The sequence below is a fragment of the Plectropomus leopardus genome, chromosome 12, assembly GCF_026936395.1.
Source record: "Plectropomus leopardus strain MGB_pleo_1.0 chromosome 12, ASM2693639v1, whole genome shotgun sequence".
NCBI classification, from domain to species: domain Eukaryota; kingdom Metazoa; phylum Chordata; class Actinopteri; order Perciformes; family Serranidae; genus Plectropomus; species Plectropomus leopardus.
Genome location: NC_142187.1, coordinates 34,092,803 through 34,113,253, shown reverse-complemented (window position 1 = coordinate 34,113,253; position 20,451 = coordinate 34,092,803). Strand labels below are relative to the sequence as shown.

Sequence of the window (20,451 nt, the reverse complement as noted above, 5' to 3'; positions counted from 1 at the left end):
TCGGAAGGTCGTAGTTTCCGAGTCGGGAAGTCGTTCTTCCGACTTCGTTGTGTTCATGAGCTCTGAGGTCGTAAAGTGGAAACAACATGGAAGCTACAAAAAAGAAGGTTTTCAGCTATTCATATTTTTATATATTGTTTTATTTTTTTAATATATTTTTTAATATATTTTTTACATATATATTTATACATTATATTTTCAAATATTTCTATATATTTAATCTAGGTCACGAATCTAGACGGACAGCTAACAGTTTACATTAATACCATATTACACTTTACATGTGATCAAAAAATAATATTCAATACATGAATTAAAAATTTTCTTACCATTGACCAAACATTGACATAACGTTGTTATAAATGTTGGCTCCTCGTCTGGCTGCTTTATGGTTCAAAGTTTGCTTTTTGCTGCAGATAAGAGATGCAGATACTAAAATGTGATTCTACTAAAAGTAAATGATCGATCACAGGAACAAAATAATGAAATATCATTTTTTACTGTCAGATGTTGACACTGTTTCCACGTTGTCTTTCATTTCTGCCCTGAAACGTCACGGAAATGTAACTATTTGGCATCTTGAATATCATTGAAATTTCCCAATTTCCCAATTTCCCAATTTCCCACTCGTGACCACGACTTTGGAGAGCCGTTCAGGTGCTCGTAACTCGTAAATACGATATTTCCAAGGAGCATGTGAAGGCGACATTATACTTTAAAAAGTTTCTGACCCGTTAAGGTTCCAGTGTGCAGGATTTACATATTGGCAAAAATTGAAAATAACATAAAGTATGTTTTCCTTAGTGTATAATAACCTGAAAATGAGAACTGTTGTGTTTTCGTTACCTCTCTCTTTAGGGAGCAGGTCCTTGTCTACAGAGATCGCCACGTTTAACTGCCATGTTTCTACAGTGGCCCAGAATGGACAGACTAAACACTGGCTGGGACACTCGCGTTTGCATATTTTTGCACTTTTCCATGCCTGAGTCTACCGTCCTGCTCTCGTTCACTAAAATGACATCAAGTTTGCTGCCTGCCAGTGTTGTTTTGAAGCGTGTTCCCCCTTTGAATAGTGTTCCCCCTAAAAGTTTTTTGTTTTTTTAAAAATAAATAAAAATAAAAAATAAAATAAAATTAGATTAAATGATTAAATTAAATTTAATTAAATTAATTAATAAATAAAATAAAATAAAATAAATTGAAAATTTACTAATGTTTGGGTGCATTGATAGAAGCTATAGTGTTAAAATGACTGTTTAAATAATATAAAATGTGCGAAATTAATATTTCATAAAAAGAGAGGGTATAGAACAGGAAAATAGAAGAGAGATTTAAAAAAATATAAGAAAAATATATATGTATAAAATAGAAAAGCTAAAGTAATTAAAACATACTAAAACACACAGGTTTGTAATAAAACTTTATATTGGTAAGTGCTAAAAGTATCAAATCATAAAGAAACGAAGGCTCTGTGTCACGTTTAAACGGACAGACACATATCGACAGGGAAACACTCAGCGCTCCATGTGTGCGCAGCATTAGTCTGATTATTGTTAGACCTGTACTTTAATACTCATTTTCTGCAGCATGGATACATCGGTACCAGCCGCTTTCTCGCTTTCCCTTTTCGTTAATGTTTGCTGTGGTCATTCTGCTGTTTTATTTATATTTTAATAATATTTTTAGCTTGTATTCCCCTAATGTCACTTCCCCGCATGGTTTCAAAAATAGTATCAGATATCAAAGTTATTCACATCATATCAACGTGAGAGATTCCTGTATCGTGAGAACACAATTGAAAACGCGGCTCGTGTCACTCGGCGAGTCGCCCCTGACCTCGATTCACCCGCTTATCAGTTATATAACTCAGATGTGTTGCATCCAGCCCGGCGCCCACAAATCCCCGTCACCTCTGCTGAATCCCACCGAGGCTTCACGGCCGGCAGCTGCGTCGCCTCCCCACCCCCCAAAAACACACACACACACACACACACACACACACACACACACACACACACACACACACACACACACACACACACACACACCAATGTGACTCCCCCAACCTCCACCACACAGATACAAACTAGAATGACTCGGCCAACAAGTGCAAAAACTATTAACACATATTAATTTGATTGCTTGTATTTGTGACTGTGTATGTTTTCATTACCATAACAATATTTTTTTTAAAATCTGACAATTTATATTTAAGTTTTTGGATAAGTACATTGGATTACATATTACTGTATATTGATGAGGAGTAAATCTGTAATCTTTAATACTGAGAAGATAGTGAAAAATCAGCTTTTAAAACAATAGATTTTGATGGGAAGTACATCACAATAATTAAACGAGTGAACATGAAGAAAGTCCACAAGAGTAAAAGTTAAATAAACAAGAGTTTAATCCAAGAGTTACATCTTGTCCAAGTTTTTTTTAAAGGTAAGGAAGGAAGTGACCTGATGATTTTCTGTAACATAATTTAGAATGGGTAATTATATGAATTATAAATATAGCTATAATATTTTCCCCTAGTTTTGTTCTGTTTGAGTAACAGATTACCTTAACCTACATTATCCAAAATAACTGACTTGGTGAGTGGATATCGAGTTTTTACAGTCAGATTTTACAGTCTGTGCTCAGTTTGGTGTTTAAGGTCATGTGTTTCATATCCTGAACAGGCTGTGTGTGCGCCACCAAGTGGTGAAAGTTCAAATGTAAGGAAAAAATGACAAAAATTCTAATTCATTAAAATAATATAACAATTACATATATATATATATATATATAGATATATATATATATATATATATATATATATATATATATATATATATATATATATATATATATTAGATTAGATTAGATTAGATTAGATTAGATTAATATAATTATTTTTTTCCCAGCATCCTCGATTGATTAATCTAAACAGAAGGTGAGCGATTTGTGACTTGAAACTGAGCCGTCACAAGGTTCGGCCTCACAGAGGATTAGATTAGACAGTCATGTGTGACCTATCAGCTCTGCAGCTGCAGCCTCACAACAGTCCAGCGCAGCGCAGAGTTTACGCTCAGAAAAAATACACGTTTAACCCATCTGTGCATTCAGTTTGACACATATCACTGGTCTACACGATATCAGTAACATTCAGTGAGTGGGAAATTTTGATGATTACCAAAGTTGCTGAATTGTGATATTTGTGTGACAAATCAGGGCAGCAGAAATGGCAGAAACGGTGTCAACAAATGACGGTAAAAAATATATATATTTCATTATTTTGTTTCCAGAAGCCATCCTTTACTTTAATAGCTGCACTTTTTATTTATTAATTTTTTACTATTTTTATAATCGTTTTTTAACAAGTAAACAAAATAATACATTACAATCAACATCTACACCAGTACCTATACCCATATGTACAGTTAACCAAAACAACAGGGATGAAACAGAATAATAATAAAATAACATAAAAATAGTTTGTTTTTTTTAATTAAATGGTGGTGGGGGTGCTGCAAAACTCTGATCTCTGATTCATTTCTCTGAAATCCTTGTTCAGAATAAAGGACTCATAATTCAAGACGATGTGATGTGTTTGAAAGGATTAATAAAAGGTTGTTTTTGTCCAGAGAGAATTAGATTTTCTCTTGCTTCAGCTACTTCATTACATCTCTCATAAGGTTTGTAAGTAGTTTCACATTTTAGTATCTGCATCTATTAGCTGTAGCAAGCTAACTCTTAATTATAAAGCATGCCAGGGGACGATACTAACACTGATAACAACGTTTTTTTAAAACATGAGTTGCCGACTTGACGTCATAAATGCATAAACATGGCGTCAAAAGTCAGTGTTTAGTCAATGGTTAGAAACTTTTTTATTAATTCACGTTAGGGCTGGGCGATATGGAAAAAGTGTTACCACAATAATTTTTTCATATGAGTTGATATGGATATATATCACGATGTACATCAAATCGGACACGTCCGCGCTGGGGACTGTCTCACATGTTCGCACGCTGAAACAGGCTGTCAGACATGTCCAAGCGGGATGTCGAACATGTCTGCGCCGGGGACTGTCGGAAATGTCCGTGCTGGAGCAGACTGACGGACATGTCCGCGTGCTGGAGCAGGCTGAAATGCTGTGGCTGTCAAACACTCAATTGTATTCTAGAGTCAAAGTCATTCACTGCATTTGGTTCACATATATGTGTGTGTGTGTGTGTGTGTGTGTGTGTGTGTGTGTATATATATATGTATAAATAAATAAAAGGGAAACAGCTATCAACCTCTTGTTTAAACGCTCTCAGCATTAAAATACAACCCATCTTCTTTGTTGCTTCCATGTTGTTCCCACTTTACAGCCTAAAAGCTCATGAACACAACAAAGTCGGAAGAACGACTTCCCAACTTGGAAACTACAAACTTTCGACGTAACATGAATGCAGCATCAGTCTCATCTTTCCCGATTAAATGAGCTAATAGGGAACTTTGACCCCAACTGCCAACTCTCCTCAACCAAGACGACGACCCTTGTTTTCACTATTAGATGTGTTTGTAGAACTAAAACCATCATCTGTGAGCGCTGCCCAACACCAAACACACACACACCAAACACACACACACATGAACAAACATCCACGTCAGAGTCAGTGTCCTACCTTGCAGTCATGCTGCGCCATAAATGAGCTCCTGTGGGAGAGAAGACAACATCAATTATTCATCATCACTGAGTCGGTCACATCTCTGGAAAATGGTGTAATACTGACAATTAAAAAAAAAACATAATAATTGAAAATGTAGAAAAGCTCTGTTATTATTGCATAAAATATGTCTACGTAGCAGTAAAACATAATGGCATACAGCGTACATTTATAAACAGTTAATCTAAGACGTACCTTCCATTTATTACATATTTTACATTGCTTATAAATAGGGTGAAAAATGACAAATTCAGTACATTTACAGTTCAGTCCATGTGTCAAAGTGTGACAGTGTGACGGTGTGTGCTGCAAATTGCAGGAAAAATGGATTAGACTACCTACTAGATTTTGATTTATTTATTTAATTTTTATTTTTTTAAAGCTAGGCTAAAAAAGTCCCAAAATATTTCTAATTATTGTAAGTATATATTTTAAAAAAAACATTATATATTTTCATTTTTTTAGCACTTTTTAAGGTAATTTTGTTGTTTGGTTGTTGATGTTGTTTTCTTTCTTTTAAATAATTTTTTTTTATTTTAATATTATTTTATTTAGAATTATCTTGGACTTTTTTTTACAAGAATAGGTCGTTGCTTTTTAAGCTGCTCATTGCCTTCTTCCCATGCTTTTTTTTTTTTTTTTTAGAAAAAGCAATCAAGCCAGTTTTCTCATGTTTCAAAGGGTTAAATATTAGTGGAATAAGGCCTCCCTCTGTAATGTTCAGGTATTGACTCAAACATTTAAACATTTGCTGTTACTGTTTGGACACATTTCATGATGTCCAGCTTTAATGAAACAGCTGGAGACACTTTATGTGCCGCAGGTTCAGGCAGGAGGAAAAACATGACAAGAAAATAAACGAAACCAGACGCATAAAACACATCGCTAATATCTCTAAGAGTTTGACTTCCTCTGTTCTCTGTGTTTAGGCTCATACGCTGGCTTGGCAGGATTCACAGTCAGCTGATATTAAGAGTAAACAAGTCAGAGACGCAGTTAAAGAAAATAAAAAAGCTTTTATCATTTCTGATTTGCATCTTATTTCCATCCCGCTGAGTAAAAACAGCCCTGACATGAAGAACACGGGTCTAAATGGGAGTAACAGTGAGTAATGTTTGGACTGATGAGTCACCACCTGCGTCTCATCCTCGTCTCGTCCTTTTCTCATCAAGCTGATGAGTCGCCATCAGGATGAAATCATCTGGGCGTCTGAGCCGGACTCAAGCAGCTTGACACAAACTGCTGTCAGTGGTTGGAGATTATTTTCAACATTTTCTCGACTCTTTGATAAACCTGAAGCCAAATCACTTTTCTTGCGCTGCATTCAGACACTTTTCTGCGTTATTTAAACCTTTAAACCTTTGCTGAAAATACTCGGAGCAGCACGTCTGGCACCAATGACCACGCCACATTCAGAGTCACTTAAATCACCTTTGCTCAGCTTTCTGGCGCTCCGTTTGAACTCCAGCGGATCGTCCTGCTTATGTCTTCATGTCTCAATGCTTTAAGTCGCTGCCAGGTGACTGATTAGATATTTACGTTAACAAGCAGCTAACTAACAGGTGCATCTGATAAAGTGGCCTGTGAGTATGAGGTCTTACCTTTGGATCTGGACCGAGCGACGTCTCTGGCGGTCACCGTGACGACCAGCAGAGCCATCAGCACGGCCACGAGGCTGTACGCTCGGAGAGAGCTGAAGGCCACAAACCTGAAGAGGAACAAAACAAAGAGTTCACTCATATCAGACACCGTTTATTACGTCACGTATCAGAGTTGTTCAGCAGACTTTTGAAGGCTGACGCTGATATGTTTGGACTGAAGCTGATATTGCAGATAATATTCTCTGAATTTGCTGATATGGTCCCAAAATTATCCACATTTTAGTGCAATGAAGGAACTAAAGTTTACAGTCTGTAGTGATGTATGATTACAGTTGAATACCATTAAAAACCATCTAATAGACTCTATATTATGATTTCCATCATTTTTTGTCAGTATCAAAATAATGCAGCACATCAGAGGTCTTTATGTGATATTAAAGACAAAAAGGTAAATTATTTTTCTTTGAATTCTTTACCATAAAGTACTGTTGTTATACTGTAACTGAAATTACATGACAAGGAGGACATGTCCATCCTGTTGTTTCTGGGATGACTTTCTAACATTACATATAAATTACACAGAGTGACTTTATTAAGAGCTGATTTTGGTACTTTTGTCTGTATTTCTACACTTTTTTAGAGGAAAAAAATCAAATAAATGTAATTTGTATTTTTGCACAGGAATAATGTTGTATGGCAATTTAGGTTACTGAGAGTGAGGATAAAAATGTACAGAAAATATAATTTAACCGTATTATAAATATCTGAAATGTGAAGAAAATTTCTGAAGGAGTTTTATTTAAAACAACATGGAGAAGTCAACTTTTTAAAAGTTATTAAATATAAATCTCAGGTATTAAGTTATTTCTAGATTTATTTATGTATTCATTTATTTATTATTTGGTACACTCTCACTTTATCGTACGCTGCTGGACTCGTGTCACAGGTTTCATTCTTCTCAAGTGTCAACACGTACAGAATGACAATGAAACGACTGTTTAACCTCAAAAAAACGGTATTAAAAAAACTAGAATAAAATTTAAGGGATATTTTACGGCTGTTTCCAGTGACCAAGCATTTTATTTTTCCCTATTATTACATAAATGTTATTGCTGGCAGTGTGGCGAAATTAAACATACAGGAAAATATAATTTAACAATCAGTAAAAAACATTTTTTTTTTAAAAAACATTTTTTAAAAAATCAAAATATCTACTAAATGTTATAATTTTGTTTTGTCTATTTGCAGTAGGAGGTCACTGGGGGGAGGGGGAATAACAAAATTCTCGCTTCAGCCGTGAGTTTACAGTTAAATATTATTGTGAATTTTCATAAGAAACTATAGAAAAACAGTCTCAAACAAACAAACTATTTAAAAACCTCAGATTTTTCAATGTCATGAGAATATTGAGCTGACATTATAAGATACAAAGTACAAATACACATTTTTATTGATTTATTTATCTTAATACTGGTGCCTATAACAGTAACTGGACACAAAGAATCGTTTGCCCTTAAAAACATAATTGCCTTTAACATGCTAATAGGATATATACATATATATATATATATATATATATATATGTATATATCCATATTAATATGATTATGATGTTTTTTTCTAGGATTTAGGGTCAATCCAAAGTCATGATAGTTTTCCCTGTAATTAGAGCTCTCAGACTGGGAGTGTGTCTGGTTTCCCTGCGTCATGATGCCTACCAGATCACCGTGTTGGCTGCAGCAAACAGCGCTGAGGTCCTGCACGGTCTCTGCCTCCAGCTGACCAGGCCGGTGAGGCGGCTCCCTGCGCGGCCGGGAGGCGGCTCCTCCCCGCGCTGTGCCCGGCTCAGCGGCTCCGGCGGCCCGCCAGCCGACTCCCCGCCGCCCGCTGTTCCTGTCTCCCGGCTCCCCAGCATTGGAAAACAACCGGGGCCCCTCCGGTCTGCCGCTCCAGCAGAGGTCCGCGTCAAGTTCACCGGGTGGTTATGAATAGTAGTTCCGGTGATGGGTTTTCAAAATAAAGGTCGCCGCGTTTGAGACGATGACGGTGACTGCATTTTTTTTTTTAATAGTGATTTTATTTGCTCTGCAATGAGCTAATTCTAACATTTAAAATGTGAAAATAGTTATTTAAAGTTGGGTTAAAGCACTGGTTCCCAATCTGGGGATAAATAGAGTTGTGAGTCTTAAAACGCGGAAGCCCCTTAGCCTTTTTGCACTTCCGGTTCCCTGGTCTTAAAGTCTATTGTTTGTTTGTCTTGTAGTTGTTTGTTTTTGTTTTGGTTTTTTGGGGGTTTTTTTCTTGATCTGGTAAACTCTCAAAACTTTTCTTTAAGCGTAAATAATACAAGGTAGAAACAGTAACAGAAAGCAACAAATGAACAAGAAATAAAGCATGCAATGCCAAGGGTTAATAAAAAAATAATTGACACAAATACAAACTGAAAATAGAGCAGTAAGATATATATAAAAAGTATATTTATGAATGAGATAGATAAAGATAAAATAAATTAAGACATTAAATTTTGGGCACAGATTCATGGTCTTCACAGCTTTTATACTGCGTGAGGTCGATAGTTTCAATATAGGATTCAGCTTTCTTTCTGAAGGAGTAAAGGGAGGTTTTCACTATCAGCACCTTTGAATGGGTTTTGGGTGAAATGCCTTAAAATAAAATCAGCTCAGTGTTCCTACCATAAACACGTACCTGCAGAAAACAAACCTTTGGTTTCGACTACAACACTGTAGTATAGTAGTATAAATAACACTACAGTGACTTGTAATGACATTTTAAGTTGTAAACAATTAATTCAACAGACAGACTGATAGATGAATACCGCCTGTGTGCGGGAGACGCTGTATGTCCGACAGACTGGGCCACTCACCACACATGACCGAGTCAGAATGAACCCGTCTTGGGGAGTAATGGCAAAACCAAGAACTACAAAGAGAAGATGACCCATTTTTTACCGCCGTCCGCACTGTTCTGGACCGAAATCAAGATCGGAGCTCAGTGCCAAACCGTGATCTCCAACAATGACCTGCTCCACTTTCCAGTGCCGGGGCCACTCCTTCAGCCCACACCACTCACCACCAGGCCTAGCTCTCTTCTCTTCAACACATACTCTGATGTGCAAGTACATTTTTTGGCTATATAAGGTTGGGCTAATCCACACACTGGTGAGGCTCAAATCAATGTCAAAATTTCAGTCAAGTAATACCGTCCTTTCAGCAACCAGAAATAATACACAGGTTGGGATCATTACTATAGCATGATTGCACTGTCTCCTTTTTCACACACAGTGCCAAGCGCAACAGACTCAGACGGTCTGTTCTGCAGGAAATTACACACACACCGGTCCCTTGCGCATTTTAAATGGTCCATGGTCCAATGGTTGGAAATGGTCCATTTTGACATTTCAATTTCCCAACTTATATTCAGTTAGCTATTAGCTACTTTTGACGGCAGTAAGCCGTAAATGTTAGCTGGTAAAGGTGCATGCGAATGATGTCAGTGATGCAACGTGTCCGAGCTTTCCCGCTGATCTCAAATCAGTGATAACCTGAGGGGCTGTGGCGGCGCCTCTCCAGCAGATGGCGCCCTAGGCGACCGCCTATATCGCCTATGCCAAGAGCCGGCCCTGGCTGTCGCCATCACTACACAACACTGCATTACGCTGTCAGGATGCGGAGGCGCTGTTGGACCTCGTCAGCGGGAGAGCAGAGCGTACAGGTGTAACCGCTCGTCTCTTGCGTTGTGTAATTAACCAGGCAAAGGCCTCCTCTCTTTAGCTTCGTTAGCCGTTTATTCACGGGCAGCACACTGTGGACAGCTGATGACACTGAACTGCATTAGCTCTCACAGCATCCTTCATCGTCATAAAAGCTCCAATTAAGACTAAAACATAGAAAGAAATCATTCAGCTAACAGTCCGTAACCACGGTTACACCGAAGATTTCCTCTGAAGCTAACGTTGCATTCAAGCTAGCAAAGTCACACCGTGGTTAAACGACAAATTAACTCACAGCAAGATAATATCAGTACCAAACACCCGACACTGAACAGCAGTGCTTTTCAACATTGTTACATGAAAAATACATACATTTTACAACAACAAAACACTATTTTCTAAGCAGTTAAAGAGATCTTACTAGACATGCGACTTACCGCGGGGACGGCGTACAGCAGACTGGCAGCGATAATTGGGGTGTACCGCTCAGGTTTGCAGGGGCCCGACAGGGGGCACACTGATCCCGGTGGAAAAACAAAATGCTATTGAAATAAAATAATTCAAATTATGTAATTACTAATATGACAACAATAGGCAATGGCAAGTGGGATCATTTAAATGGCTACACAGGCAAACATATGTGAAAATCAGAGGAGTTAATATGGGACTTTTCTTGGTTGTTTAATGGTAGGGCTAACGTGGGGCTAAGGCTATTTCTGGTAGGGCTGTAGCCCAACCAAGCCCTACCCTGCCATCACCTATGACCTTAACTTATAGAGTTACAAAACACTGGACATTAGCTGCATTGTTTGCAGTTTTGTTTTTGCACAACAATGTTCAGGCAATTAAAAAAACAGTTTTATACTTAATTGGACACGTATGACTATTCAAAATGAACCCGTAATCCCTATATGATGGTTTTTCAAAACTAATTATTGCTCAAGGACAATGCTCAGTTTTTATACTTATCAGGAGCTACTAATCCCAAATAGTTAAGAAAAAATAAAAATACATACAAAACAGCTCTGATCCCTTGAAATATTTAGGGTTTATCAACAGGTATGATTTAATAGCTTTTTCATCACATGTAAAAAAAAAAAAGCAGATTGCAATGATTTTTGATACTAGGATGATACTTTTGGTACTTTGATACTTTTGGTTTAGATTGCTCTACTAACTCTACTAAAATCAGGAGTTGTAACAAAGAGTCCTTCAGTGTAGAAAAATGTACGAGAAAATGAGGATCGTGAAATTTATTTCGTTTTTTAATGAAATCTGAATAACAGAGCATTATGAGGCACAGTGAGCACACATGCTGTCACACACAGTCATTCATATGTTTTCAAGTGTGCATTCACAGTCAAGCTCACACACACACACACACACACACACACACACACACACCCTAGTGCACTAATTTATTGCAAGCACTTGCAAAGAGTGTGCACAAGCTTGCATCCTTACACAGACTTGAACGTTATCGTGCAGAAACTCAGTCGCTCGTGTGTGTGTGTGTGTTTGTGTGTGTGTGTGTGTGAGCCACTAATTGGACTGAATTTCACTGAGCAACAAAAGATCAGGCTCGAAAATTCCAGCTCTGGTTTGTACAGGCTTTGCTTTGTTGTCCGTTCGCCTCTGTTTGTTCTCTTCTAATGCTGTGTTAACAGTTATCTCTCTCCCTCTCTCTCTCTCTCACACACACACACACACACACTGTCTTTCTCTCTCGTGTCTTTCTTTCTGTCTCTCTCACTTTCTCTCTTTTTATCTCATGCGGCCCCTGAAAGGCTTTTTTGCCCCAAACGAAGCACCGTTACCCCAACTGCTCGGAGGCAGGCAAACCCCCGAGGCCAGAACTCACGAGGGACTTCCCCCATCAACTCCCAAATCTCTCTCTCTCACACACACACACACACGCACTGCAGGAGCCTGTTGGACAGTCACCATGAACCCCAGACCTTCAGTGGAGTGGACCATTGTCACCGTCTCTATCTATGGGAAACTCGCCGTGTCCCTCGGTGCTGAGCCTGGACCTGAGCTTCTGGTTGGATTTTTCTGATCTCGAGGCAGGAGAGAGTTTTGGGGGAGGATGATGATTGAGCTGCAGAGCAGTGAAGATGGCGGAGGTGGCGGCCACGTGGACATACTGACCACGGAGGAGCTGGAGTGTAAGATCTGCTACTGCGCGTACAACCTGGGGAGCCGCAGGCCGAAAGTGCTCGAGTGCTGCCACCGTTTGTGCGCCAAATGCCTCGCCAAGATCCTGGACTTGGGTGAGTCGCCTCCCAACGCCGTGGTGTGCCCATTCTGCCGCTACGTTACCAGACTGCCCGGGGAGGCGGTGAGCAGCCTGCCGGACGACTGCAACCTGGTGGCGGCGCTGGCGCTCCAAAGCAGGAATCAGAGGAACCTCCACCTCCACCAGGAGGCGACCACGGAGCTGCTGCTCAGCCCCACGCGCCTGAGCTCGCTGATGATCCCACCTGTGACATCCGCGTCCTCCTCCTCGTCTTCCTCCTCCACAACTTACTCATCCATTCGAGGGTCACCAAACTTTGTGGTCATTACCATCATGGAGCCGCCACCGATGCCTTCATCCACACAAGACCTCCACCCACATGGATCTCACATATCAAACCGCGGCTACCGCTCATCCAGTCTGGACTCCATGGCGTCCATCACGCAGAGGTGGACGGTGTGGAACTGCGCGGCCCTCCTGTGCCAGACCTCGGCCCGGGCGCTGGTGTGGGTGCTGGGGCTGCTGTACTTCAGCTCGCTGCCGATGGGGGTTTACCTGCTCATCATGCAGAGGACGACGCTCGGCGTGCTGCTGGTGAGCCTGGTTCCCGCCAGCCTCGTCATGATCATGGTCTACGGGTTCTGCCAGTGCATCTGCCATGAGCTGTGGGACTGCATGCCACCGTAATGGGACCAGAATGAACGGGTTTGCTTTGAATATGCTTGACAATGGATCTCCAGAATTCACTAATGGGATGTTACTGTGTAACTGACCATGGAAACCCTTCAGTAGCAGAAGAAAAATGCTCCTTTTCTTTATTGAAGAAGAGAGCAAGAACATTACGTGCTTTACAAACGGAGCTCACAGTTTGGGGCTTTTCATTATTATACATGTTAATTTGTGCTTTGTTTAGCTTGGTAGCTGACTAATTACCCGATAGAACTCAATGTGTCAGATTTAGCTGAAACTTTCATGCCATTTCTGGTGGAATCTGCTAAAAGTTTTGCATAATAGCGCACTGTTGTAGTGAGAAACCTGAGGATATTTAATAATAACTGTTTCAGATTGTGTCACAGCCATAAAAGGATCAAATGTGAATTTCATGAAGTCCTGCAGTTCTTGAAATCAGCATGAACAGCAAAGTGTTGTCAACTGTGAAAAAAAAACACTTTCAATGCACCGAAAAGGGACATCAGGATGTTTTCTCACCAAGAAAGACGCATATGGAGGAGTCACAAATTAAACAGGATATATGTTAGTTTGATCCTGAAATAAAATGTTATCTGTGAGCTGGCAGCACCTTGTTGCACCTTATACTTCATTTTGCACAACTTAGACCTGATGTCCTCGTTTGTGAACACTTTTGTGCCATCTGTTGGTAGCAAAAATCACAATCTACTAGTCCGTTTAGAAACAAGATTACAGCCATCCCTGCCTGGTCAGTTTACAGCCAATCCCAAATTTTTGGTTTAATCTTGTGAATTTATGCCTAATAATGTTTTCTTTTTAAATATGGCTAGAAAATTTGACCAATTTTAGCATCACAAGCTAAGAAGATGTTGGTTAGAAAGTACTAATCTGAGGACACTGGGACTTTATTATGGAGGCACCAACGAAACACTTCAATCGCACACAAAAAAAAATTTCATTTTTTAGTGAAGATGAAAGCAAGAACATTATGTGCATCACAAACTGGGTATTTCATAAATATAAATGTTAATTTGTGCTTTGTTTAGCTTGGTAGCTGACTAATTAATTACCTGATTAGCTAAATGTATCAGATTTAGCAGAAATTTTAATGCCAATCCTGATGGAACCTGCTAAATATTTGTGCATAATTACCCACTGTTGTAGTGAGAAACCTGAGGATATTTAAGGTGTTAATAATAACTGTCTTTGACACTCATTTGTTTCACATTGTGTCACGGCCATAAAAGCATCGACTGTGATTTTTATGAAGTCCTGCAGTCTGAAATCAGCATGAATGGCAGAGTGTTGACAACTGTGAAAAACCCTTTTAATATGTTTGTCTGGAAGTTGAAATATGTCTTTATAATTTAGAAATTAGTAAAAGGTGACCTGAAAAAATTACCTGAAAATCAGTTTTTAAAAAGAGGGAAAAAAATTTCCAGTAGACTATAGTTTTAATTATCATAATATTATATTTTGAATTATGTTACAGGAAAAATAAGGTACATAGATGATATTTTTTCAACACTTTTGGGAGGGTTATTTTCATGATTTTCTAAAATATAGACTTTTTCTTATTTTCAGATAATTTTTCTGTAACTTTTATTGTTGTTGTTGTTTTAATTTCTCCATAATTTTTAGTCCATGTCCTGTTAAGTTTCTCATTGCCCTCTCGCCATGTTTTTGAAAGAAGTCAAACTAATTTCCTCAGGTTTTGAAGGGTTAAATAAAGACCAAAAAATGCCCCCCAAAAAACTAAAAAAAATAAATAAATAAATCTGGCAGCTGAAATATTTCTAATAATTAAATGAAAAATTCAAATTGGCTCCAGAATTTATTCCATAAGCAGGAGGAGGTCAGTTTGAGTTTAAAAAATAAATAAATAAGTAAATAAAAGGTCCATTATGTTCGGTTCAGTCTACAGTGAAATGCATTATTACTCACATCTGATTTTCTATGGCGGGGATGAGCCTGAACCAGCAGAGGGTGCTGTGACTGTCTCCCCTCCCATCTGATAGCACTCAATGACTGATGACCCCTCACCGCTTCACCAGGTTTTATCCATCCCTGCACATCCCGTCAAAGAAAACAGAAACTCCAGAACAAATAACTTCAGTGACGTTGCAGAAATCCAGACCTGCGAGCCATCAGACTCTCAGATTGTTGAGTCAAATGATGACACAAAGGCTGCAGGAGTGTTTACACAAATAATTTGAAATTCAAATTAAGCTGTCATGCTGTTATTACAACTTACGTCATGCTGTCTGAACTGCAGAAATCGAGTCCAGAAAAAACTCTGAGGGGCAAAATTTACCTGTGGGCCCCGAAAAACCCTCCCTGTACTGTTAACTGTGTATGTATTAGTTGGTAATTCACCTGCAGTGACTCAGTTCAGCACAAATCAATGGGAAAATGTGCACCATGTAAATACAAGATCAGCTGAGATAATAAAGGCTTTAAAGCTGGATGCTGTGCCTCAAGGTTATCATAATAATACAGGTGTACCTCAACCCTTAGGGCCCGCTTTAATATCACACACACTCAAAACACTCTGCACCCAAAATGTGCTTTTCAGAATAAATCTTCACATATTATACATTCATATTATTTTTTTCACTTTCATTGAGTGAATGTTTTTAAAACAATATCAGTCCTAATTTTAAATATCAAATATTCATTCATTTTTTAGAATTTTATCAATTTAAATGCCAGGTGTTTGTCATGATGCCACTATGAAACATAAAATAAATTATTTTCAATATAATACATACTAAGCATTTATTATTATTATTAGTAATAGTAGTAGCAATAGTAGTAGTAGTAATTATCAGAAACTGAGATACGTCAATGATTTGCAGCAATACTAATTGCAGCTGTGCAGCTAGTGGAAATAACATTTATTTTCTCTATATGCCAAATATGGTTAAAAAATGACCTCATCAGGTGGATTGAATCGATTTGGATTGAATTTTTTCAAAAACACGGGAAAAGGCAACGAAAAAACCTGGCAAGAAATGTTCTGCAAATTGCGAGAAACAAGGAGATTGAGAACTTTTTTGTTTTATAAGTATGTTTAAAATGATCAGAATTCTACATTTAAAATAATTATTTAGTGAACTATTATCATTTTTAAGCAGTTTTTTTAAGGCCATTTCCTTGTTGTTGTTTTTAACAATCATATTTTAAAAAAATTTTTTTTTGCTAATTCAAGGTAATTTTTTTAAACTTTTTTTTTTTTTACTGATTTTTTACTGATTTATGGGTCTTTTTTTTTTAAGCTGTCTGTCGCCTATTTCCCACTTTTTTGAAAGAAATCAAGCCAATTTGCTCAAGCTTCAAAGGGTTAAGTTATCTTACGACATGTTTTGTAAGTATTTCCTCCATCACTGTCATGATGCTGTTAAACTCCACCCGTCCAGTTGTCCGAGCAGAATATAAAACAAACAGAGAGGATCTTTTCCCAGAACATTTTGTCCCCGCTCTGCTTCTACAACACACGTCTCTCTGATGATAAACAGTCCAGGCCGTCTACCGTTTGTGTTTTCCAGGAGAGTCTGAATCTGAATCTGAGCAAGTGCTTCCCTACAGGGACCGTAACATCATTTCAGATTCCTTCTCCGTGATGCAATGAACATTCCCACATGTTGGTGAGAGGGACTTTCACAGGCTCAGCACGCTCGCAGTCCACCGTATAACTCTGATCACAGCTGCTGGAAACAAAAACATGACAAGACGTGAGAGTTTAAAGGCTGTTATTTTTAGTTCATTCACTGGCAGTCATTACTAATATACTACTGCCAACCACGAGGCCGGTCCTAGGCATGGGCACTGGGGCAATACCTCCCAAATCCTCCACCTGCCCCACTTAGGCCAAACACAGGCATCTTTAGTCCCAAAAAACACTCACTTTATTATTGGCACTAAAGCAAGGGTTCTTAACTTGCCCATACATGTTCAAGGACATTTGGGATTTTAGAACATTATCAGGATTTTAGGACATTTTCAGGATTTTAGGACATTCCTTGGATTTTAGGATATTTTACAACATTTAATGGATTTTGGGACATTTATTTGATTTTAGGACGTTACTAGAATTTTAGGACATCTCGTGGATTTTAGGACTTTTGTGCGATTTTTGGACATTTGGTGGATTTTAGGACTTTTGTGCGATTTTTGGACATTTATAGAGATTTTATAACGTTTATGGAATAAGACGTTTCTCTGATTTTAGGAAATTTTCAAGATTTCTTGGAAATAGAAATAAATTAAATTCCTAACGTCCTAAAATCTGAGAAATCTAAATTTCCTAAAATCTTCCTAAACATTACCTAAAATTATAGAAACATGAAAAAAAAAACGTAGAAATGTCCCAAAGTCCTAGGACATTTCTTGGAAACAGAATTATCTAAAAATCATAGAAATATTCTAAAATCCATGTAACATCCTAAAATCCTAAAAATGTCCTGCAATCCAGACATTTTCAAGATTTTGGAACATTTCTTGGAAATAGGAATAAATTAAATTCCTAACCTCCTAAAATCTGAGAAATCTAAATTTCCTAAAATCCATTACGTCCTAACATCCTAGAAGTGTCCTAAAAACGAAAAATGGACTAAAATTCTAGAAACATAAAAAAGTAGAAATGCCCTAAAATCGTATAAATGCCCTGAAATCCTAGAAATGTCCCCAACTACTAGATATATCCAAAAAATCATAGAAATGTCCTAAAGTCCTATAAATATCCTACAATCCTAAAAACATATGGGGCTGCTGCAACTGGCCCCTGACCTCCTGTTATTTTGCAAAAGTGGCCCTCGAGCAAAGCAAGTCTACCTGTTACTAAAGTACTCTATCAGAGTGAGTTTTGTGCAGTTTTAACACCTCACACTGTGTATCCGCACAAGTGTATTTAGACAGTGTGTATAAGTACCTGTATCTGCTGTACATTGACTGCTCGCTGTGTATTTATTTCACATTCCCATAGGAAGTGAGTGGAGCTGCTCTCAGCCAATCACATCGGCGGATGTCGCTCCGACAACAAACAAAAGATCGAGGCTAGCTGAGCTCATTATACTTTGTCGATCCGTCAGCGCTAACGTTACTTCTTTACTTTGCGCCCGACGACGACCCGCTTATCTGTCTTTTAACCACTTTCTTCGGATCCTGCCCGGCGGGTGGTCTGCTTCTAGCGTCTCTAATCGTGGCTTTGTGTCAGCTAATGTCAGCCTGAGCCATTTCGGCGATCGCTTCGCCTTTGCTGGCCGAGCTGTAAGCGCCGTTAGCCAGGTTAGCTCCCCGAGCGACCAGCTCTGGCTGCCTCTCTGCGCCCAGCGAAGCCAGTTAGCTTAGCCTGCTAGCTAGCTTTGCTAAAACCTCCCTTTAAAACTTGACGCTGACCGACACGAGTGGCGCTGGCTTGTTGCTGACAAGCCAATTCACTAAAAACTCGTGTCGCAGCCATGTCCGGACAGTCGTCGGGCTGTGGGTTTCTGATGTCGGTGGTTGTCCACGGAGACTCGGCTCTGAACGAGCAGGAAAAGGAGCTCAACCAGCGACTCCGACGGCTCTACCCAGCCGTTAACGAAAACGAGACCCCGCTGCCTCGCTCCTGGAGCCCGAAGGACAAGTTTAGCTACATCGGGCTCTCCCAGAACAACCTCCGTGTCCACTATAAAGGTATGACACCAAGTCACACTCGAGTTTAGCACTTTATTAACACGGTGCTAACGCCAGGCGAGCTAACGTTAGCTTAGCTCCGACGGTTAGCGGATCAAAGCCAGCTGCCGTTGTGGCTAAAAACAAAGTAGGCTAGGCTAGTGGCTTCATCAACAACAAGGCAGAGGACATCTTGCAACCCGACCAGCTGGCGAGGTGTATCCACAGCCAAATTTGACCTAGTAGCTCGTTAGCGTCCCTGCTACCATGTTAACCAGTTTGCTAGCAGTATTACCTGTCACTGCGAGGCTTTCACCGTCAACATATCTATAAATATATGAGAAAATACACGCGTAATCATCCAAAAAAACAGTCTCTGTGTGAGTCACATAACCGTTTAACGTTAGCCAAAATGGACATGAGCTAAGCAGCCCTTTTTTGGTGGGCTAATGTAGCATTATTAGGCAAATAAAAGTCAGGAAATACACAATATCATGATCACTGTAAGCCACTTGATAGTTAGTGATGACACGACAGGTCTGCGTGGTCTCTTTGCTCCAGAGAGTTTATTATTAAGTGTATATCAAGTGACATTCAGGTTGACTAGTTGCTTAGCAGAGCTATCTACAGAGGTTTTGGTGCCGGCCTACAAAAAGGGTAGGTTAAAAAAAAGGTGTAACTGTGCTTCCTGGGTGTGTTCTGCTACTCTGGATCTGACCGGCCCTCTACACACACTCTTCCTTGTCACAGCCACAATGATCTGTCTCCAGATAACCCATTCACCTGGAGATCTCATAGCAGGTTGTTGTATTACCTAAGCATAAAGTTTTAGTCCAGTTCTAACAACACACAGTTTATCCTAGAAATACCCACGAATCCTAGATATGTGCAGAAAGTCTAGAAACATACTAAGATCCTAAATATGTCCTATAATCCCAGAAACATGCTAAAAACAAAGAATTCTCTTAAAATCTGAGAAATGTCCTGAAATCCTAGTAATGTGCTAAAATCCTAGAAACACCCTTAATTCCTAGAACCATGCTAAAATGCTAGAAACATACATCTACATTCACCTGGAGATCTCATAACAGGTTGTTGTGTTACCTAAGCACAAAGTTTTAGTCCAGTTCTAACAACACAAAGTGTATCCTGGAAATATCCACAAACCCTAAATATGTGCAGAAAGTCTAGGAACATACTAAGATCCTAAATATGTCCTAAAATCCTATAAACATGCTAAAAACAAAGAATTATCTTAAAATCTTAGAAATGTCTTAAAATTTGAGAAATGTCCTGAAGTCCTAGTAATGTGCCAAAATCCTAGAAATGCCCAAAAGCCCCCCTAATTTGCTAAATCCTTAGAAACATCCTAAAATCCTAGTAACATGCTAAAATCCTACAAAAGTCCTAAAATCTAAGACATGTCTTATAATAGGAGAAATGTCCTGAAGTCCTAGTAATGTGCTAAAATCCTAGGAATGTCCTAAAGTCCTAAAAATGTCCAGAAATCTTAATAATGTGCTAAAATTCTAGAAACACCCTAAGTTCCTAGAACCATGCTAAAATGCTAGAAACATCCATCTACATTTACCACGAGATCTCATAGCAGGTTGTTGTGTTACCTAAGAATACAGTTTTAGTCCTGTTCTAACAACACAAAGTGTATCCTAGAAATATCCAAAAACCCTAGAAATCTGCAGAAAGTCTGGAAACATGCTAAGATTATTAATCGACCTAAAATCCTAGAAACATCCTATATTCCTAGAAACATGCTAAAATGCTAGAAATGTCCTACAATCTAAGAAATGTCTTAAAATCTGAGAAATGTCCTGAAAC

The 20,451-nt window shown here is 38.8% G+C and overlaps 3 protein-coding genes across 4 annotated transcripts in view; 2 read left to right on the top strand and 1 right to left on the bottom strand.

Moving 5' to 3' along the window:
- The window catches only part of retreg1 (reticulophagy regulator 1), a 28,517-nt gene extending 20,243 nt beyond the window's left edge, over window positions 1-8,274 (bottom strand). Inside the window, exons 1-3 of the mRNA XM_088085916.1 lie at window positions 8,020-8,274; window positions 6,302-6,408; window positions 4,659-4,689 (exon numbers count right to left, since the gene is read on the bottom strand). Of these exons, the coding sequence (XP_087942042.1) occupies window positions 4,659-4,689; window positions 6,302-6,408; window positions 8,020-8,216 (335 nt within the window). The 5' untranslated portion in view covers window positions 8,217-8,274. The remainder of the gene's footprint in view (window positions 1-4,658; window positions 4,690-6,301; window positions 6,409-8,019) is intronic.
- Window positions 8,275-11,854: 3,580 nt separating this feature from the next.
- rnf182 (ring finger protein 182) lies at window positions 11,855-16,387 on the top strand. Its single transcript, XM_088085917.1, has one exon. It carries the CDS (start codon window positions 12,121-12,123, stop codon window positions 12,955-12,957), a length of 837 nt encoding a protein of 278 aa, XP_087942043.1. The 5' UTR covers window positions 11,855-12,120; the 3' UTR covers window positions 12,958-16,387.
- Window positions 16,388-17,964: 1,577 nt separating this feature from the next.
- The window catches only part of ranbp9 (RAN binding protein 9), a 30,747-nt gene continuing 28,260 nt past the window's right edge, over window positions 17,965-20,451 (top strand). The window contains exon 1 of one of the 2 annotated variants that reach the window (XM_088085915.1): window positions 17,965-18,636. In XM_088085915.1, coding sequence (XP_087942041.1) covers window positions 18,420-18,636 — 217 coding nt within the window. In that variant the 5' untranslated portion in view covers window positions 17,965-18,419. The remainder of the gene's footprint in view (window positions 18,637-20,451) is intronic. The other variant, XM_088085914.1, reaches the window with a different exon arrangement.